This window comes from Felis catus, chromosome E1 (genome assembly GCF_018350175.1).
Source record: "Felis catus isolate Fca126 chromosome E1, F.catus_Fca126_mat1.0, whole genome shotgun sequence".
Taxonomy (NCBI): Eukaryota; Metazoa; Chordata; class Mammalia; order Carnivora; family Felidae; genus Felis; species Felis catus.
In genome coordinates, this window is record NC_058381.1 from 5669571 (window position 1) to 5692213 (window position 22643).

The following is a 22643-nucleotide window of genomic DNA, read 5'->3' on the forward strand; positions in this document are numbered from 1 at the left end:
GTGCTCCCAGCTTCCTGCCCACCCCGCTTCCTGGCGTCTGTCCCGATCCATGCCAGGGAGGCTCTTTCTGTACAGCATGTTCTGATCTCTCGGGGACGTAGAGCGTCCCTCACCCCCTCACATATGTACCGAGCTGGCATGAATGCCAGCTCATTGGCTGGGCTCCCTTGGCTCCACCCCCAGCGTTTAGGGGTACCAGTGAAGGCAGGAAGGATAGAGAAGCTGGGAGTTCCCTGTAGTGAGGCTGCCCTTGGACCAAGCCTGGCACTTCTTCTCTTCGTCCCCCAGTTCATAGCATTCCTGACTTCTGGAGTTCGGCACTCTCTCTGCCAAGAGGCGTGGGGAGCCGCAGCCTGGCCCTTCTCTGGGTGCCCCAAACCAAAGAGTATGGAGGGACAATGAGAGAGCCACCTGCCCACCTCATTTCGGGGAAGGGCACCACTGTTTCCACTGTTGATTTCTTGCTAAGGCTCAGAAAGTCAGTCAAGCACCAAGACATGCCTGCCTGCCTGCCCAACCACCCCCCTCCCCCACACCCGCATCTTCTCTCTCCCCCCAACCCCTGTGCTCTTCCTAACGTGGCCCCCAGAACTTTGGGGGAAGGAACTGGAGGAGGAGGGAGTGGCTTCGTAGGTGGCCTGTCAGGGGCGGGGTTTGGGGAGGCCCGAGGCGGAAGGGGGGACCTGAGGGCTGGCATTGAGGGACGGAATAATGTCATGGGCAGCGTGGGATGGAGTCTCAGTGAGCCTGGGTCCTGGACCCCGTCCTGTGAGTACGTGGACGAGACCACCGTCACCCCACCTATTTCCAACGGAGATCTTTCCCCCCGCCTCCCCGGGCCTGAGAGCTGTTAGGGACAGGACAGAACTTTCACACAATTTTAGGCCCGCCCTCAGCTCCATCAGGCTTACATTGTCGTCAGAAAGCACAGCGGTGCGCAAGGAGAAGGAGTCTGTCATTCAAAGAGGGACAGGCCACCCGCACGGCCCGCGGCGGCTAAAACAGCACTTGTCCCTAGCCTTCGAGGCAACTGGAACTGAGCATGGGGGAAACCAAGTCACCAGCACCACCCACGTTCCAGTACGGGGGCCAGGAAAGCAGGATAGGGAGTGAGAGCTAGAACTCGGATCCTCCCCTCCTGCCGGCCCATCGTCCTCGCCAACGCGACACACCCCACCCCCTTCTTTTGCAGAAAAGCCACGGATGAACAACATCCTGACGTCGGCCACGGAGCCCTATGACCTCTCCTTCTCCCGCTCCTTCCAGAACTTGGCCCACCTGCCCCCATCCTATGAGTCTGCGGTGAAGACCCACCCCAGCAGGTACTCATCCCTGAAGCGGCTAAGTAAGTACCATTACCTCGCGTTTGGGGTCTGCTCCAGGGCCTTTGCGACACCTTCCTGCCCTTCCCTCTCTTGCCCTACACCGGAGGGGACGGGTGTGGAGTTTCAAGAATAAAGAGTAAGGTGTAGCCTGGGAAAAGCGGACTTCGGGAAGCCCCTCGTGTCTGTTCACTATGGCCTGGATCCGTGTCCCCATAGATAGGGTGGAGGCCACGGAATCATCAGACCCACGTTCCCGTGGGAGGCAGCGCCACGGACGAGTTGAACCGCAAGAGAAAGCCTTCCCCCAGCCTCACCCGGCACCCGCCACCTTCAAACCGCGCTTCCTCATGCTCTACCTTACCTTAGAGTGGAGGCTACCGGGGCCAGAGCCTTGCGTGAGACCCTTCCCAGAGACCCGGCTTTGGAAGGGCCCAGAAACCAGCTCCCTCTCCAACCCGGCCAACGCTGTCTTCAGAACCCGAGCCTCCCGTCTCCCACGCACACACCCCGTTTCCTCGCGGAGCGCCGTTCCTCCGGTGGTCCCAGCTCTGCCATTTGAGTCTGGGGGGGGACCTGAACATGGATGGGCTTAAGACCCATGAAGACCCATTACAATGTCAACAGGGTACATGGAGAGGCCAACAAGAAGAGGAGAGGTCTTCATTCCTAGCTTTCTGACCCTTGGACCTCCTGCCTCCATGCCCTCATGGGTCTGTTTTCATAACCACCCAGCTGTGGGGACGAGTCTTTACTTGACGCTCTGGGGTAACCTGCCCTGACGGAGTCCATCCCGTGGGTCCACATCAGCCACCTCCGTGGTGAGCTTCTACGGCTAGAAGCGGGGTCCCCGATGATCCGAGGGCTCGATGAACGGCGGGGAAGAGGGAGGCAGGACCTACCCACCCGTGACTCTCTGGGAAACCCCGGGAGCAGTCAGCGTTGCCACATTCTGCCAGAGATTTAGAGAACCGCAGGACGCCTCGTTCCTGAAATTCGGGCCAAAGCAGGCTCGCGTGTGTCCTGGGTACACTCAAGGGTGTAGCAGTCAGTGTGAGCGTGGGAGGGCCTCCCGGATGGAGGGAACGGGTGGAGCGTTGAGCGAAGTCCAAATATAGGACTGCCTTGGCCATGTTGTGGGCACAGGCGACGTGGGTGTAGGCTTGATTCTGGGCGTGTGTGGGACTGGGGGCGGGTGCTGGTTTCCTGTGGGCTGGCTGTCACCGCAGGGGGGGTGTTACTACGTTCCTAAGTTACCAGCTAAGCATTTTCACGAGTGCCTCTTGGTGGGAGCGTCTCGTCTTCACTGTAAGAGAGGCTCTGAACTTCCTCAGAAGGCCGACAACGGCCTCCCGGGGGTTTCCGCAAGACCCGGTCTCTCTCAGGACCACGGTGTGGTCGAAGCGGGATTTCAGGGGCTTGGCTGTGCCATCAACTGTACCTTGAGCCCCCTGGGGACCTCGAGGGAGCCCGTCCACCCTTGGAGGCTCAAGGTGGTCCCAGACCAGAGGCATCAGCATTGCCTGGGAGCCGGGTGGAGACGCAGACTCTCGGGTCCAGCCCGGGCCAGGAGGTCTGAACCAGAACTTGCGTCTAACAAGACCCTGGGGACTGGTTTGCACTCCTCCACCCGTCTGGGCTGTGCTGTCACACTGTCACCCCAGCTGACTCCTCTCTCTCTCTCTCTCTCTCTCTCTCTCTGTCTCTCTCCCCAGCTGACAAAGAGGCTGACGAATATTACATGAGGCGGCGGCATCTGCCTGACCTGGCCGCCCGCGGCACCCTCCCCCTCAACGTCATCCAGATGTCCCAGAAGCCCTTACCGCGGGAGCGGCCCCGCCGGCCCATCCGGGCCATGTCACAGGACAGGGTTCTGTCCCCAGAGCGGGGCCTGCCCGACGACTTCGGCTTGCCCTATGACCGCATCCTGTCCGACGAGCAGCTGCTCTCCACGGAGCGCCTGCACTCCCAGGACCCGCTGCTGTCCCCGGAGCGGACGGCCTTCCCCGAGCAGTCCCTGTCGCGGGCCCTCTCGCACACGGACGTCTTTGTGTCCACGCCCGTGCTGGACCGCTACCGCATGACCAAGATGCACTCCCATCCCAGTGCCTCCAATAACTCCTACGCCACGCTGGGCCAGAGCCAGACGGCCGCCAGGCGCCAGGCCTTCGCCTCCCGCAGACACAACACGGTGGAGCAGTTGCACTACATCCCGGGCCACCACACCTGCTACACGGCCAGCAAGACGGAAGTGACCGTGTGACTGGCCGGGCGGGGCGGGGCGGGGCCGGGAGCGGAGCCCCTAGCCGCGTGTGGCCGCCCTGCCTTGTCCCCTCTGCGGGAGGTGGGGGCGCGCCGCCTCTGCCCAGAAAGCCATACGCCGGGAGACACGGCGGTGGCCTGGCCAGGCACACTCACACCTGGGATCTAGAGCGATCTCTCTCACTCTTCCAGAAGCATCCAGGGGAGTGAGGGGAGGGGCTAGGCCCCAGCCCCGCCTCCCCCTCCCGCCCCCCCCCCACCACTAACTCCCTTCAGCCCCATGTCCCGTCCCCCCTGCAGGTTCTGTCGGCCGAGAGACCCTGGCCTGACCTTGGTCCCAAGCCCCCCATCCCCCGGGTTTGGACTGGCCAGCAGGTGCAGTCAACGGGCTGACCAAATAGGCTACTTGGTCTCATTCATTTCCCTTCGACCGCATCACAGAAATCTTCTAGTGCCTACAAACTGTCTGCTTGCTCTCTCAGAACCAGGGAGCTGCTGTGTCCATAAGCACAATAACGTTCTCTTCTGCCTGCTGGAACTCTCTGGTCCCCACCGAGTGGCCCTTCCCCCTGCCCTGCACCCCTCCCCCAAGCCCCGGGATAGGGAGGGGTTCCCTTTCTTCAGCTGCCTCCCCCGTTGTGGGGAACCCCCCCCCCACCCAGTTCTAGCTGGTTGCCCCACCTGCAGCCCCCGCCCCCCACCGACCCCCTCCTCGGGCTCTAGGCGTGTGGCCCCCGAGCTCTCTGGGGCTTTGCTGGAGCCCACCCAGAGGAAAGTCACAATGGGGTACAGGGACTTTGGGGGGTATCCTCCCCATCAACCTATGTCCACCCTTCCTCCAGGCCTCTAGGTCTGAACTATGGCCCGACACTCAGGCCTGCCTTCCCCTCCTTTGCTCTGCTCCCCAGAGGCCTCTCCGCCCGTGGCCAGAGAGCAGAAGGTGGGGAGAGCCACTGTGATGCCCCCGGGGCCTCAGGGGCCCGCCATCCCCATCGCCCCGGGCTCTGCCTGCCTCCCACCGCGCAGGCTGAGGCAGAGGCCTCTAGAGAGGGTGGCTTGGCCCCCAGTGTTGGAGGACCCCAGGCAGTGGCCTTGAACCGTGCCCACCCCTCTCTCCCCACCGCTGCCCACCCGCTTGGCCCCTTCTCTGTTCAGTGCTCCTTCTCCCTGCCCCCTCCCCACTCCCCCTGCCCCCTCCCCACTCCCCCTGCCCTTCCATTTCTCTCTCCTGGCTGTTGCTGCTTCAGACCAGTGCCTCTTCTGGATCAAAGCAACAGAGACCCATGGGCAAATGCAGACAATGCTACTCCAGGGCTCTGGGTCTGGGGGTTAACTGGGCAGCTCCCCACCCCTCCCCTGCAGGGGGCACTCGGGCACCGGGCGGACCCAGGCCTTCAGCTCTATTGGGGGACTGGCCCCTGCCAGCCCATCTCAGCCCCTTCTCTGCCTCCAACGTGGGCAGTGGGCAGGGTGTAACAGCCTCCTGGAGAGTGAACCGTGAACTAAGCAGCATCCAACTCCCGAAGACCAGAGCCTGGGGGGAGAGAAGGGTCTCCCCCATTCTCAGGGCCAGGGCACTTCCTTGGGCTGGGGCGCGGGGAATCAGCCCCAGACTGGCAGGTGAAGGTATGATACAAAAATATACGACTGTCGCCACACTCAGACTCCAAAAGCAATGACCTTAAACTGGGGTTTTAGGTTCCCCCGGTTCTGCATACAACATGTATGGTCCTTTAACATGGGGGTCGGGCAGGAAGAACCCCCCCCCCCCAGCGTCAGCCCTTGGAATTTTTAATCTCACCACATCTACGATCCACCGAAAACTCAATCGACTGAGTCCTTTTACTTATTTCAAGAATTCCAAAGCTCTTGTCTCCCCCTCAAGGCTCATCATGAGGGGATTAAGGCTGGAGGTGGTGAACACAGCTCTCAGCTTCCCCACTGGGGGAGCATCACTGAGACTGTGAGGCTGTGAGGACAGGGATCACTCTCTGCTTTCCTCCCCTACAAACACATAAACCTTCTCAAGGGGCTGGTCCCCAAGGTTTTATGAGCGTTTGTTCCGGAAGGCAAGGCTAAGAGGGCTGGGGGGAGGAAGCCAATCTAAATGGAGCAGTAGGGCACTCCCAGAGACGAGAGTGTACCTCTCACAGCTGGTCCCCCTAAACCCACTGTCCTCTAATCCAGCCTCCCCTCTAAGGCTGCCTGCTGGTGCGGAGGGGAAAGGGTGAACATCCCCTCCCCAGGTGTCTGCACACATACACACGCCGAACCAGAAACCTGATCTCATCCCGGGTCAGAAGCATCTTGGCACTGAGTTCTGCAGCCGTCAGCATGATGCTTCTCCCCTGCCCTGTCTGTCTGCCTGTCTGTCTCAGGGGTTGTTTGATAGGTTGATTCCAAAGCATTTTTCATCCCAGCCTTATTGCTGTCTGGTTCAAAACCTCTGCTGTCAGTCAGATCAGAAAATCCTACCTAACGCTTACTTTATTTAAATTATTCTTCTGCTTCTCACTTGGGTCAGGAAGGAAGGGAGGAAGGAAAGAAAGAAAGAAGGAAGGAGTGGAGGGAGGAAGGAAGAAAGGAAAGGAGGGAGGGAGGGCAGGAGGGAGGAAGGAAGGAAGGAAGGAAGGAAGGAAGGAAGGAAGGAAGGAAGGAGAAAGAGAGAAGTCTACAAACTTGCTCCAATTCAGTCCCTCATTTAAAAATCCATAAAATTATGTCTCCACTGGGATACAGAAACATCTCATTTATTCAACTGCCCATCCACGTTTGCAGAACAAGCAAAGCCACATGACCAGGCAAGCTCACATAACAGGTAAGAGAAGGTTCTGGGCTGGAACCCAGATAGATACCCTGACTGCCAGCCCCACCAGGCTGGTGGCCACTAGCACCACTAGGCATAGAAGGGCCATCCGTCCCCGTGGTGAAAGCCCTTCTTTCCCAGCAAGGGCAGCTCAGAGCCCTCAACTTCCTTCTGCTTGTTGTGGTCTCTGTGTGTGTCTCCATTGCTCCGGTGGGAATGGATGGGGCTCTGCGTAGGCTCTCTCCTGCCCTGAAGGATCTCACAGGTCCCCTTGGTCTTTGATGGCAGTGAAGCTCTCGCCATCCTTCATGCCCTTCCGCCTTTCCCGTCTTGCTTCTTCCAGTTAACTCGTGGCTCCATAAGTTCGTAAGTCACAAAGGCTTTCCCAAGAATTCCTGGATCCCCCAGACTGGAGTTGTACCCTCGGGACTCCCCAGTGCCTTGGGTGAAAGTTCCAGACTTTCCCCTTAGCTCAAACTTCTCCCCTCTTTCCACTCTCACACCCAGAAACTCCTATTTTAACCTCAGTCTTCTATGCCATTTCCAGTTTTTTCCTCCTCTCAACTCCCTGGCCCTGCCCTCTTCCTCCATTTACCTCCCTCCATCCCTAATGTGTTTACCTCCATCCTGCTATCCTCTAAGTTCCAAAACTTAGAGCCCTCGGTGAAAACAAGCAAGGAATGACACATTCTTGAAGACTTCTGTTGGCCTCATTGGTTTGTCCTTCACCTCCTGCCCCCACAAGATGATTCTCCAGGCCATGCAGCCAAGGGCTCTACCTCCCTGATCTTTGGGAGGTTAGGGAGAGAAGCTGGCCTGTCGGAGACATCATGGTCTGAAGGTCGGCTTTGGTTTCTGCAGCTGGAAATTCCCTGAAGCTCCTGCCCAGCCTGCCACGAGCCCAGAGGCTCCTGTTCTGGCCAAAGATTCATATCCTTGGTGGCTCTCGGCCACTCTGCCACCTTGCTTACATCTGTCCTGCTCGTATGTGTCACGGATTTTCCCCCCTTTCTCTCAAAAGACGGGAGAGCCTCATGACTCTCCAGGCGTGGAGAAATCTCCATTACCAGTAGCCCTGCCACCAAAAAATCCATTTTTCTTCAGAGATGCTTGGCCACCAGCCTTCCTTCCATCCTCAGATTCCATCCACACAAGTGTGGGCTTGACCCGAGGTCGTCTGAAGGGGCTGCTGGTGACCTGGACCCTAGACATCACCACCTGCTCTGAGAAGAGTTGACATGTCACCTCCCACAGACACTCCTTCCACCGTCCTCCCCGAACCTGGGACATTTCGCTCTGGAGTATTTTCAAGGAAGCTTGTTGGGTTTTAATGAAGTATTTTTCAGGGTGCAAATGTTATTTTTTATAAACACAGCATTTTAATGACAGACTCAATATGAAAGATAGGTCTTCCTGGGCTCCATATTTAATTTCACAAGGCAGCATGCCACAGGAGGGAAAACACAGGGCTAAGGCTCCTGGGGACATGGCTTTGTCTCCATCTTGCTGTGTGACCAAGGACAAGTCATGTTCCCTCTCAGTGCCTCAGTTTCCCATCTGTAGAACGAGGGGCTTTGACTAGGTGAGCTTTGAAGTTTCATCCAGCTCTTACGTCCTAGGGCCTTCACTCCCCATTGGCACCCCCTCCCTTCTTCACGTTCCTCCCCACCTCAAATGAGCTGCACACATAACGCCTGCCCCATGATCACATCCTCAGATGCCTTGGGTGGCCACTAGCCCCCTCGCTAGAGTCTGAGGTGGGCTCCGTGGTCTCGGCCACCCAGAGATGCTCATACCTGCAGGGGTAAGGCCCTACCCATTCAACAGGTTACCAAGAGCGTTCACAAAAGCCCTCTCGCATGGACACATCTAAATTATCCCGGGTGTCTGTGTCACTGAGGCATTCCGAATTTGAAGTGTTCGTTGTGATGTGGTCCTTGAAGCTGGAGGGAGGCGGTTCTGACTTCAGAGAGAGGCCAGGCTGGAGGAGACAGGCCCAGAGGGTGCCCCACAGGGGTGTCAGGTTTGTATTTGAGGACAGCTTGGAAATGCATTTCAAGCCACAGAGGAGAACACACGGCAAAAGGTCCGTGTTGAAATGGATGTTCTGACTCCAGAACCCGGGTCCTGAAGACCGAGTCTGGACACTGGGCTCCATTCCCACTGGAGGAGGGGGAGGCATCACGCCCTGGGCGGCTAGGAGGTGGGCATTCACCCCAGGCTAGTGCTTTTCCAGCCCCTCCCGGTGACACTACCGTCCTCCTGGTGAAAGCTTGCGAAGCAAGAGCTGATGGTGGAAGTCTGCAACGTCAAACCCATCTTGTAAATCGGCCAACCCATCAACCTCCCATCCGTAAGAGAAATGGCGTCGTATGTTTCCTTAACACCTTCCCTCCCGAGGGAGGGGAAGAACCACCCCCCCCACCTCAACTTTGCTGCCCACTCCTGCTGTGCCCCGGAATACCACTCCATGAGAGGACTTGTTCATTTGCTTCGTAGTGGCAAATATTCCTCTAGTTCTGTAACTCAACTAGACATTTTGTAGTAAAGAATTCTTGAAATTCTCTAATAAAAAGCAATTCTTACTGTAATATTTTTAGTTTGGGGACACAATTTCCTAAGGTGTGGGGGGGGGATTAATGAACATTTATACGCATTAGCCCAATTTACGGATTCCGTGTTTATTATATGGTAGTACTGATGAAAAGTACCTTTCTATCTGTACCTTTACACAGTTTCTCCGTTCCTCGTAAGGAAGCTTCACGATGAGCAGTGCTTATGCACCTGCTGTTTCTGTACAGATCTTAGCGTTCACTTACTTGTCAAAGCACATTCTATATGTACTGTAAACAGGTATCCCTTTAGTAAGATTTAGTCTTAAGGATTTTTCCACTTTTGTCAGTAACAGATATTTATGGAATAAAAGAAATAATAAAGCCGTTTCAACATAACCTGTGTCTCTTAACATGGCCAACGTGCTTGTTTTTACAAACATAGAGCCATAACGGAAGATAATTAAAAAACCACAAAGGAGGGGCGCCTGGGCAACTCAGGCGGTTAAGCGGCCGGCTCTTCATTTCGGCTCAGGTCGTGATCTCACGGTTTGTGAACTCGAGCCCCGCATCGGGTTCTGCCCTCACTGCTCAGAGCCTGCTTTGGATCCTCTGTCGCCCTCTTTCTGGCCCTCTCCCACTCGCACACTCTCTCTCAAAAATAAATTCACGTTAGGAATGTTTTTATTAATCACAAAGGAACGCAGATCACTGGATACAGGGGCTGAAGCAAGAGTTGACGGCATAGAGAGTGAGGGAAGCGTCTTAGGGCGATGCCACCAACTGTATAAATGTACTAGAAATCATCCAACTGTATCGCTACCAGGGGCGGATTGTATGATGTTCAAATTTGGCCTTAAAAATGCTTTTAAAGACAGTGAACCAAAGGAATGCAGGGAGGGAGGCTTAGGACGATGTCAGCGGACAAGGTATGCTAATTCAAAGCAGAATTAGAAGCGATCACTTTGTAGCCACGTGCATCGACTCTGGTGCTATTGTTTTTAGCCGTGAGGTCCTAGTTTGCTTTTACCGTGAGTTCTTGTAGGTAGCATAGGTGGTTGGAGTATCCGTGGTTTAATATCCATGCCGACCAAACCAGACAATCGAGCAGCGCCATGAAAATTGATTTTGATTTGGAGTCTTGCTCAAGACCTTCTTTCTCCGGACCTGGTTTTTAATATGATTTCCTTTGGCACATATTCACTGCTGCTGCTAAGGTCATCTGTTGTTCTGTGTGTCTGAGTTTTTCACCATAACCTAGATACTGGTGGGCTCAGGTTCAGCAAACAAAGTCGTGCCAAACAGGACATGGTCTTTGGCCAACTTCGGCAACGCCATGCTTCCTAGAGTCTACAGTGAATTATACTCTCTTACCAACTGCCTGACTCCTTCGCAATTAAAACTCTTCTCATTGGGTGTTTTGAGCTTATATTTAAAAATCCCTTTAAGGGCACCTGGGTGGCTCAGTCAGTTAAGCCTCTGACTTCTGCTCGGGTCATGATCTCACAGTCCATGAGTTCGAGCCCCACATTGGGCTCTGTGCTGGCAGCTCGGAGCCTGAAGCCTGCTTCCGATTCTGTGTCTCCCTCTCTCTCTGCCCCTCCCCTGCTTGCTCACTCTCTCTCCCTCTCAAAAATAAATAAATCTTAAAAAAAGAAATATCAATAGCTATACTATTTTAAAAATTCCCTTTATTATCTCCTGCCAGTGGCATTCCTCACCTAAAACGGAGTTACAAACCTGTTTACTATTCTAATATTTAGTAACACATAACCACACATATTCTGAAATGTATTTTGCTCACTATAACAACTGTTACTACAATGCATTGCTCCTAAGTCACAATGTCTCTATGATGACCATAGCAAATGCATGCACACACGTATAGAAAAGCTTCACTAATCTATATTCATTATTGAAAGGAAACCTAAGGGAAAACAAAATTCTGAATTGCAGAATGTTTTTAGAGAAGTATAATAACAACACTTACACACATGTATAATGACTAAATTAGACCGAAAACGTGTTCCCTAATAGAAAAATCTCAGGAGAGTTTTTTTTTTTATTATTGAACAGGTAAGACTAATGTGTAATTAATTTAAAAATTGTCAAGAGGTATGGGTCAGAGAGCCCTAGATATGTTTTCAATGGTATTTGGAAAATATTTTAAAAGAATCTTCCCTTAAATAGGTTAAATAGCCCTCCTTAAATATCATTAACACTAGGGGGCGTCTGCGTGGCTCGATGGGTTGAGCCTCGGACTCGATTTTGGCTCAGGTCATGATCTCGTGGTTTGTGGGATCAAGCCCCATGTTGGGCTCAACACTCAGTGCAGAGTCTGCTTGGGATTCTCTCTCTCTTCAAAGAAACACAAATTAGAAATAAATAGATAAAATATCATTAACTTGAATAATTTATTCGACATTTTCTCTTTGATTCTCCAAGGTAAACCTCAACTTAGCCCATCCTGGTTGTCACTAATTTTGAATACATGAGGTCACACTATGCTGTCATCAATAAGCCAAGCCAGGGGAGACTCACGTTGGGAGCACGGGAATGCCAGGAGCCTCCCACAGCTTTTGACCTCCGATGTCACTTTAGACACTGATCCTTCTCCTCTCTGACTGAGCATGAGAGGGAAGCTCGGGACCCTTAGGAAGGAGTAAGAAGGATTCTCCTTCAAGATTCTACCAAGAAACTTAAGGACACTCACTGGGCTCCAGTGTGTCAGGAGTTGACAAATCAAAGAGCAGAGGTTAGGAATGAGTGCCTTGAAAGCTCCAGGAGGGATTGGTAACTTGTGTGCCAAGGATGCGTCTGGGCCTTGGGGCCCTCATCCTAATTGGGGATATTAGACTCAGAGGTCCTTGCCATATCTGAAAGTCGTGATCACTGAATTATTGCAAAACAACACTCAGCTTCTATCAGGACCTCTAGGTACTAAATGAACTTGGCAATAGCCCATCCTGCTGTCTTCCTCGGTCCTGTCCGTCCCATGAGAAATAGGACGTAGTCTGAGAGCACTGGACTGGGAGTCAGGAAACCTTGCTCATTGTCCTGGCTATGCCAGCATTTTGCTGTGTGGCCTTGACTTGTTTCCGCCCGTCAAATCTCAACATTCTCTTCTAGAACAGAATAAGTGGGCCATGCCACTCTGAATCCCTAAAAGCATCCTCAGCAGTTTTAGTATCTGCTTTTGTAGCTTTGTCAAGGTTTTGCAGGGAGTCGGTGAGCTCAGCGGGCACTAGTCCTGGCATAAGGGTGGGGTGATGGCAGGAATGCAGATCCTTGGCTAGAGCCACTGCATACCAGATAGCATCTTTCCGGTCACCCGCATATCTACCCTGCGTCAACAAGATAGCTAGAAAGGAAAGGTATTAAGCTAGAGGAAGTATAAGGTCCCTTCCCTTTAACTTAACTTTTTGTGACTTCCCCAAATCAAAAACTTGCTTGTTTAAAAGAAAAGAAAAGAAAAGAAAAGAAAAGAAAAGAAAAGAAAAGAAAAGAAAAGAAAAATCCCAAAGAACGCATTATCACAGAAAGTTCTCAACGGCGCATTCTTCTGATGTGTTTGCCCATAGAAACAGAGCTCAAAAGTGTGTTTCAGGACCAGGGATCTCCCCGCAAAGAGGCCAGAAGTTGTTTTGTCTCCGGCCTCATTCCCAACCCCAAGTCTGAGCTCTGGAGATAGGTGTCGAGGGTAGAAGACGAGGACCACTGCCCTCATTCCCAACTCTGTGTACCTTAGGGATTCCTTCTTGGATCATTTATAAGAGCTGCATCCACTGGTTCATCGCGGCAACCAAAGAGGAGAGGATCTCCTCTGCTATTTAAGGGACAACCGTCCCTACATCAGCTTTCAGACTTGGAGAAAATGAAAAGCTGTTGGCTAATCCAGCTGTCGGCTAATCCAGCGGCAGTGTCGGTACCCGCTGGGAGCTCGCTGTACTGCAGATTATTGATTCCCACCCTAGACCTAACTGAATCAGAATCTCTGGGGACGGGGCCCCAGAATTTGCCTTTTAGCAAGATCCCTAGGTGATTCTATGCATGTTAGAGAAGCACATCATTCTGCCTGCCCCGCCCCCCCATTTTGAAATCCTATAACTCTATGTTTAGAGGAAAAACTTGGAATTCGAGGGCTCAGAGTAGCCGTGGTCTGTGAAAACAAACAATTTTAGGCAACCAGCTTCGGTGAAGAGGTTAAAACAAAAAACTTGAGGCAGGGTGTATAATCCATAGGAAAGGTTAGTAGAAGGGAAAATATGTGACCATTGGAAGGCATTATAGGGTTGAATGAGAATCTTTACAGACTGCACAAACTTGAGGGTGTGAAAATATGAAGAGAAAGGAGAATCGGGTCAGGACATGGTCACAGAACAAGATTCATCCCCTTCGGCATAGGAGGAGCACAGGAGGAGGAAACTCTTGACTTCTTCTGAAGGTTTTTGGGGGGGGGGGTCAAGATGGCGGCCGTGGTGAGATAAGGAGAAGGAGCCTGCTAAGGGAGCTTTTCCTGGACAATCTCAATCTTCTTGGTAATTATGACACAGAGTCATTGAATCAGGCAGGTTAGGCTGGATTATGCTAGAGTGATAAACAACTCCCACCCAAATCTCCCTCCCACATGAAAGGGTTATTTTTTCAATCCCACTCTCTGTGGATCAGGTCATGATCTCATGGTTCATGGGTTCGAAGCCCACATTGGGTTCTCGGCTGATGGCGTGGAGCCTTCTTAGGATTCTGTCTCTCCTTCCCTCTGCTCCTATATATCTATATCTATATATCTATATATCTATATCTCTATATCTATATCTATATCTATATCTATCTATATCTCTCTCTGAGAAAGCCCCAACTGCGATCACCACCATGGGGTGGGTTAATACGGACTGGAGAAGGAGGAAGGTGGACACAGGCAACAGAATCCTCACTGCATATCTAAGGTCTGGCTAATAAATTTTAAATCTGGTACACCCACATCTTGAGATCCAACATCTCTGAGTTATGGTTATAAGTTTAAAAAAATTTTTTTTAATGTTTTATTTTATTTTTGAGAGAGAGAGAGAGAGAGAGACAGAGACAGAGACAGAGTACGAGCAGGGGAAGGGCAGAGAGCTAAGAGACAAGAGTCCAAAGAAGGCTCTAGGCTGTGAGCTGTCAGCACAGAGCCTGACACGGGGCTCGAACTCATGAGAGGTGAAATCATGACCTGAGCTGAAGTCAGACATTGAACCGACTGAGCCACCCAGGAGCCCCAGCTATAAGTTTTAAAGCTGATACACCCATATCTTGAGACCCAACATATTTCAAAAGAAGTTCACAAGCCTTTAGTCTCAGGATCTCTTTACACTTTTAAAAATTATTGAAGACCCCAGAGAGCTTTTGCTTGGATGGGACATATCTATATACATTTATTATATTAGAAATTTAAACAGGGACCTTTTAAAAATGTATTTATTAAATTATTTAATAAACAACAAACCTGTGATGTGTTAATAATAACACATATTTATGAGATATAGCTGTATTTTCTTTTTAAAAATAATTTATTATCCAATTGGTTTCCATACAACACCCAGTGCTCATCCCAACAGGTGCTCTCTCAATGCCCATCACCCACTTTCCCCTCTCCCCCACTCCCCATCAACCCTCAGTTTGTTCTCAGTATTTAAGAGTCTCTTATGGTTTGCCTCCTTCCCTCTCTGTAACGTTTTCCACCCCTTCTCCTCCCCCATGGTCTTCAAGCTTCTCAGGATCCACATATGAGTAAAAACATATGGTATCTGACTTTTTCTGTATGACTTATTTCACTTAGCATAACACTCTCCAGTTCCATCCACATTGCTACAAAAGGCCATATTTCATTCTTTCTCATTGCCATGTAATATTCCATTGTGTATATAAACCATCCATTCATCAATTGATGGACATTTAGGTTCTTTCCATAATTTGGCTATTGTTGAAAGTGCTGCTATAAACATTGGGGTACAAGTGCCCCTATGCGTCAGCATCCTGTATCCCGTGGGTAAATTCCTAGCAGTGCTATTGCTGGGTCATAGGGTAGATCTATTTTTAATTTTTTGAGGAGCCTCCACACTGTTTTCCAGAGTGGCCGCACCAGTTTGCATTCCCACCAACAGTGCAAGAGGGTTCCCGTTTCTCCACCTCCTCGCCATCATCTATAGTCTCCTGATTTGTTCATTTTGGCCACTCTGACCGGCGTGAGGTGATATCTGAGTGTGGTTTTGATTTGTATTTCCCTGATGAAGAGTGACGTTGAGCATCTTTTCATGTGCCTGTTGGCCATCTGGATGTCTTCTTCAGAAAAGTGTCTATTCATGTCTTCTGCCCATTTCCTCACTGGATTATTTGTTTTTCGGGTTTAGAGTTTGGTGAGTTCTTTATAGATTTTGGATATTAGCCCTTTGTCCGATATGTCATTTGCAAATATCTTTTCCCATTCCGTTGGTTGCCTTTCAGTTTTTTTAAAAAAAATTTTTTTAATGTTTAAAAAACATTAAATCCCTCTAAGTTCAAGTCCAAGAGGAAACAGAAAGTGCTCACTTAACCCAAGAGTGAAACCAAAGCCTTGGGTCTGATTCTACGGTTCTGATGGGATCACAAGCCCTCTGCCACACTGATGGCTAATGGGGGGTGCGGGGACAGGAATGGTCCAGTTAGCTCAGTCATACATTTCAGTCAGAGCTGGGGACTGAGCCCTATCAGAAGTGCCTGGATTGGGGGCAGGGAGTAGAGGTATTTTCCCAAAGGAAAAGTGGTAAATGGTTATTACAACAAGGGTAAATATCCATTTATCCAAGGGTAAAAACACAAAAGAAGCCAATGTCCGTCAAACCACCTTTCTGCTGACTTTTGAATAACAGGGAGAGTGTGGTGTGGAAATTGACTAGACTCAGTGTAGACAGCTCCTAACATTCCTCTTTGGGATTGTCACTAAGTGGCTCCCTTCTCTGAAGGCAAGACGATATCCCATCCATCACTGCATCCCCAAGGCAAAGAGAATAAATGATGGGCGAATGCCTTCCTGCTCTCAGAAGTGTAAGACCTACTTTCACAGCCCACAGGAACAGGTTGGGTCATGGGGAAAAAAGAAGGCAGTCAGTCGGTACCCTTAAGAACCATTAATGAGAAAGCACATTATGGATTTGTTGTTTAAAATGATATCCTGGGGCGCCTGGGTGGCTCTGTCGGTTAAGCCTCCAACTTCAGCCCAGGTCATGATCTCACGGTTCGTGGGTTCAAGCCCCACAGTGGGCTCTGTGCTGACAGCTCAGAGCCCGGAGCCTGCTTCGGATTCTGTGTCTCCCTCTCTCTCTGCCCCTCCCCCACTGGCACTCTGTCTCTTTCTCTCTCTCAAAATAAATAAACATTTAAAAAAGTCATATCCAGCTAGGGACACTTCCTGTAACCTCTCCCAACTTCTCACTAGAATAACTAAGAAAACACAGAAAAAGAATGTTCCTCACTTTCACAGCTGTGACTGAAGGGTCACCTGATTCCACAACCTGCAAAGGTTGACCTTTGACTCTAAAGCATATGGAAACCACCAAACCCATTCTGAACTTGACTTCATGAGACTAAGACTACTTTATGCCTCCTCCATTGAGTTCTTACCAACCAAAAGACTTCATAGTTTCTAATCTAAACTCGAGGCTGGCCAACTTGTTCCTCTACAGAAGCAAATATTTTAGGTTTTAGGGCCATCCTGTCTCTGTAGACTTGCAACAATTCAACTCCGCCCTTGTAGTGTGGAAAAAAGCCGTAGGCTCTTCACGATTCATAACAAAAATTAATAAATGAATATATGCATAAACAAATAGGCCTGGCTGTGTTCCACCTGGATTTTATTTGCAAAAGTAGGCAGATAAAGTAGGGTTGGATTCGGTCCACAGACCATAGTTGACTGACTTACGATGTTAACCACGTGAAGTGACCAATAATATTTTACCGCCCTCGTAGTCTCCCGCTTAATTTTACCCTAGACTCTCTATTCTTATCATCTTTCTACCACCAGAAACAGAAACTCTCATTTAAAATATGGCCCCGAATGGGATTGGATTCTGGGAAGTATGTACTAGAAGGCAGGAAAATAGTATTTAAATGGAATAAAGGTACATCCTCCATGGTCACGAAATTATGACTCTTTCTCTGAATCTCCAGCTACAATCTTCAGACCTCCCCGCTTCACTTCCCTGCTCTTCCCATGCTCATGTAAGGTCTGACTTCTATATGAAACTCCTTATTTATATAATACTTGGAGTGGCTTTGACCAAGCCCAGACTGATCCACCCCTCTACCCAGTCAGCGGTAGAAAACACAGTCTTGCCAGTTCAAGGTAATCCAATCACCTGATGTCTATATTTCAGGATTCTTTCCTTTTACTCTCTTCTCTGGGAGGTTGTAAGTTCCTGGGGAGCTTATATATCTTTTGGCCATCAGGGGAGGGTCTACATCTGTCCTATGTCCTCATTGAGATATACACCATCTTGTAGAGTCAGTCCTTGTAACCATGCCCTCTTGTCCACCAAGCCTCTAGGTGATACAGGTACCTAGACTGTGTCCTTCTCACAGTCCTTCTCAGCCTGAACCCAAGCTGACTCTCCGAGCATTTCTGCCCTCCTTCTCCTAACCATCCTACAAAGATCTTGGGAAATGTCAGCCCCTGTCCCTGAACATAAGTCAAGGCAGTATTGAAAGGCTGCTTTCTGTTTACTCTCCTTAGACCCTGCTCTCATTCATTGCCACTGTAACACCAAGTGCTTCCCTGGGCAGCCGGGCTCAAGCATCCCCTTCCCTAGTATTGGGTATTCCCAAGAAATACCCAAGTATTCCTGGAGTAGCTGTCATGTTGTCCTCGGACTCTCTTGAAAGGGTCAATAGTTGTACCGCATGTCTAAGCGGTCCTCTACTTGGCTTCTGCAGCACTCCTTCCCAGCTTATGGCTCCTTTTAGGAAATGTGCTTCTCCACCTACGGGTTAGTACACACATCCTGACCTCTCAGTCTCCAGGCTGTGCCTTGTGTCCTCAAAGCCACGCTCCTGCAATGAAAACAAACTAGCAGTGCAACCTAAACCCTTTCTCCCTCTTAAGTGCTTAGCTCTTACAATAAAAGAAAAGAAATAGAATGGCTTTCATGACCATTGTGTTTGAAAACCATTCCGAAATTCAATAGACCCTTTGAAGCTATATCCGTACTCCCCTGAGGCATTAAATGTCACTAACTCACTAAGTAGAGAGCCACAGGACAATATCAAAACACAGAGGGATAAAAAAAAAAAAAAAAAAAGCCAAAAAAACAAACCTCAATTAGTATTTCAAAATGTATCCCTTACTTGTAATTTTAGGCACACTCGATCAGTTTACGTTACCCGAAAACCAGATCAGAAAGTGCAAGTAGAAAATAGGTAATAATCAAAGATTCTATAGAACGATCTCTCTTGCTGTGTAGAAACCCATCATTATAAGAACCAAACATGCCCTCATAATTTCAAGCAAAAATCAATTCAATGGGACTTTAGCTATATCCTAAAACATTTTTTTTTTGTATCACCGGAATGAAAAGTGGGGAAAAAACTGCCTTAAACAATCCTGTAGTTTCAAAATGTTACCTACAAAGGAATAAAAATCAGGCGAGCTTCAGACTTCTCTTCCACATTCAGTGTCAAAAAGCAATTTCTACAGAGGTTTGAGGGAAAACAGGCATTACCCAACGATGTATACTTTTATAGGTCTAATGGGGTATTAGTAGCATTTAAGTGAATAACAATACATTTATTCCCAGTAACTGAAATGAATTGCCCCACAACATTCAGAGTTCAAGAAATGGCACATCCCTTTTAAAAATTAAAAAAAAAATTTTTAATGTTTATTCATTTTTGAGAGAGAAAGACACAGAGCACCAGCAGGGGAGGGGCAGAGAGAAAGAGAGACACAGAATCCGAAGCAGGCTCCAGGCTCCGAGCTGCCAGCACAGAACCCAGCGCAGGGCTTGAACTCACGAATTGTGAGATCATGTCCTGAGCCAAAGTCGGAAGCTTAACCAAGTGAGCCACCCAGGCGCCCCATGAAATTTCTTTAATTGTGAAGTATTTCATATGTACACAAGAGAGTATATAATACACACGTGTGGGTAGGGAAGAGTGAGTGGTAAAATGAACACCCATAAGCAAGGTTAAGAATAAACCATTACTAGGGGCACCCGTGTGACTCAGTTGGTTGAGTGTTGGACTCTTGGTTTTGACCCAGGTCGTGATCCCAGGGTTGTGGAATTGAGCCCTGCGTTGGGCTCCACACTGAGCATGGAACCTGCTTGGGATTTTCTTTCTTTCTCCCTCTGCCCCTCTCCCCCGCCCCCCCCCCATCTCTCTGTCTCTAAAATATGAATAAACAAATAAACAAACAAACCATTACCAGGGATGTGAAAGACCCCTGTGTGTCCCTCCCCGTTCCATGCCTCTTTTCCCCTCCACCTCTGAGACGTGATCAAAATCTGAATTTTGTGATAATCGTTCTCTGACTTTTCTCTAGATTTCTTCCTATGTCTGCCTGTCTACAAAAATAGTGTTGATTTGGTTTGGCTTAAAACTAGTAATAAATATTATACTAAATGCATTTATGTGCAACTTCCCCTTTTTTGTTTAGCACTACACTTTTGAGATTTGCCCGTGTTGTCCCCTCCTGTTCACTGCCGGATAGTATTTTATGAATGACATACACTACAATTTGTCTACTCATTCTGTCATTGGTAAACACTCAGTCTATTTCCCATGATTATGCTCTTACGAACAAATAATATTCTCACACGTGCCTCCTGGATGGAGTCCCAGGTAGCCTGGATTCTCCTTTGGCACATGTACCCAAAGCACCTCCCCATTTGCGTCCAATGTCTTTATTTAGTGGCATCTAAGACAGCTGGAAGGAAACTATTGTAACAACGCATGCATGCTCTTTGAATTAAGACATTATCATTATTTTAAATATTTGATAGGAAAAGGTTGATTCAGATTCAATATCCATTAGCAGCATCATGAGAAATTTCAACATAATGTTTGTCAGTGAAGAAAAGAACTGTCAGATCCTGGAAATATAATGTCAACTCTTCACTTTTGAATGAGTCTAAAGGCTTTACATTTTGCATTACTTGCTTGTGTGAACACATTTTCTTGCCCATGATGACTGCCCAGAATTTAAAGAGATCATTACTAAAAAGCATTGAACAAGAGTTGTGCAAAGCAAAAAATCTGATATAAAAAACATTATGCTCAGAGAAGCAAAGTCACGTTTCCAACATAAAAAATGGAAATCATTTCCTCTGAATAATTACACAAATTCAATATCTTTCTGAACACTTTTTGGAGTAGCCAGCCTCTTAGGTAACACCCAGTGAGTCTTGCCTCAAGGTATTCACATCCTGGAATACTTCCCTTTCACCGTGAATGGGGTGAATCTTTGTAACTAACAGGGCTATTGCAGAAATGGCAGTGTGTGGCTTCCAAGGCTAGGTCGTGAGAGACTTTGTGGCTTCTGTCTTGCTCTCTCTTAAATCATTTGGTCTAGGGGAAGACAGCCATAGTGTTATCAAACACCCAGTGGAGAGCTCCACGTGCTGAGAAACCGAAGCCTCCAGCATTGACTCACCAGCCATGGGAGCAAGATATCTTGAAGCGGCTCCCCCAGACCCAGTCAAGCCTCTAGATGATGTGGCCCCTGAAGACATCTTGTCTGAAACATGATGAGAGATCCTGAGCCGGAACTGCCCAGATAAGCTGCCCCAATTCCTGAGCCAGCATAAATTATGTTAGATAATGTTATGAAGCTGCTAACTTTTCATGTAATTCGTTACACGCTAACAGATTGCTAACATGTTTGTTATTTTATTTCCCTTTACTATAATTATACAGTATAAACTTGATGTCAGTTGCGTTTAATAAATCCCATTTAATGTCCCACCCCCACCCACCCCCAGCCGATCTCCTTCTAAAATGAAGATTAAGGTGTATTTTTAAAGGAAAAAAGCCTGGGTTGACAGTGTGCAGGAGACTTTACTGTCAGATATCTTCAGATCACCTTCACAGGCTTCTGGGTTTCTATTTTTATGTATATTGGGGCAAAGGGACAATGAGGATAGAGGTCAACATAGGCCACGACTGGGGTGGTAGCAACTTTATTTGAAGGGTTTACAGGAAGTTAATGGCCCTGAAGCCACTCTCTCTATAAAACATGACCGGGATTTACACATTTGGAGGCCCTAAGCATTAAAACAATAATCATGCCTTCCTCTGTGCAAAATAAAAACTCTAAAAAACAATGCTATGTGTAAGAAGCCCCCAACACTTCCATTTTCCCCTGATGCTTTCTTTTGCAATGTCAATCACCAAATTCATCTTAAAATCATTTTAGGGCCCCTGCTTTGTCCCTTTCCTCACAGTTGGTCTGCCTACTGTTTAATCCGGCAATGATAAAACACTCTTTACACACACAAAGATTCATTTTCTATTGTGAACATTTTTCATCATAGCGCCTCCTGTGCCCCAGTTATTATGAAATCAATCATTTTATCTTTTAGCTACCAACTTTTCCTGAGGGGTTCTTGTTAGCTGAGTTGCCTTTGATAAGTGCTTATTCTGTTAATGTTTCTTTGAAGCCATTATGAACATTCTTTTTTACCAGAGATTGTGCAGTCTCTGGTTGATGACAAAAATCAGGGTGGTAGGGTGGGGGGATGGGGTGGGGGGGGCTCATTTCAGACCTGCAGGCTTCACGCTTCCAGGCTGTCCCTTTCCTTGTCCCTCCACCCCTTACAAGCATGCAAAGAGCCAAGCTATTTATATCTCCATAATGAAGAGGGAGTCAGCAGGTGACAAACGCTAATTTCTGAGGTCAGTAAAACTGCTTTACGGTATCCCTTTTGGAAGACAAGATCCACATAATCCTGCATATTTAAAAGCGCCTTTCTGCATTTCAGAAGAACTGATTGGGGCCATCTCAGAGTTTGAGTCCCCATTTGTCAGATTAAGCACACACTTAAGGCATGAACAGAGCAGGACTCTAAAAAAAAAATCTTTTTAAAAGATAAATTGACATTGAAATTCTGAAGCTGATCTAAAATTATTATTTCATTATTATTTCATTATTGTTTAATATGAAATTAAATTAAAAATTCAGTTCCTCAGTCGCACCAGCACCTTTCGAATGCTCAGTGGCCACATAAACACCGTTCTAAAGTATGTAAGTTATCACGGAAAAGAAATTTAAAAAATTCACTGAGTTCGCTTACATCTATTTTAGGATTTGACATCGTTTTTTCAAGTTTGAATTACACATCTGGGGAGTAGACGGGAGAACCAGCATATTTTCAGTGTCTGGAGTCCTCTAAAGAATTTAATCTGACCTTAGCCAGCAAGACCCTTAACAGCATTTGTATCCCTGCCCTCCCCCTCCACGCACCCCGTCAATAAACCGGGGCTCTGGACGGTCACCCCTGAGCACCTGCAATCCGAGAGAGCAGGCACTAACCAGGAGCGGCGGCTGGTTTCCTAGCAACAGCGACGCGAGCCCGCCCCTTGCCTTCCGCGTCCCTCGCCTACCTCTCTAGCCTGGAAGGGGGCGTGGTCAGCAGTCTCCGGCCCAATAGGAGGGTAGCGGAGGCGGGAGCCCCGGCCGCGTCCGCGTCGCCC

General features: G+C 48.9%; 1 protein-coding gene across 4 annotated transcripts in view; it reads left to right on the plus strand.

Annotated features, from left to right (window-relative positions):
• SHISA6 (shisa family member 6) overlaps positions 1 to 5224 on the plus strand; it is a 279136-nt gene extending 273912 nt beyond the window's left edge. For all 4 annotated transcript variants that reach the window (XM_003996297.6, XM_023244668.2, XM_023244669.2 and 1 more), the window contains 2 exons: positions 1193 to 1345; positions 3038 to 5224. In XM_003996297.6, coding sequence (XP_003996346.2) covers positions 1193 to 1345; positions 3038 to 3585 — 701 coding nt within the window. In that variant the 3' untranslated portion in view covers positions 3586 to 5224. The remainder of the gene's footprint in view (positions 1 to 1192; positions 1346 to 3037) is intronic.
• Positions 5225 to 22643: the final 17419 nt, after the last annotated feature.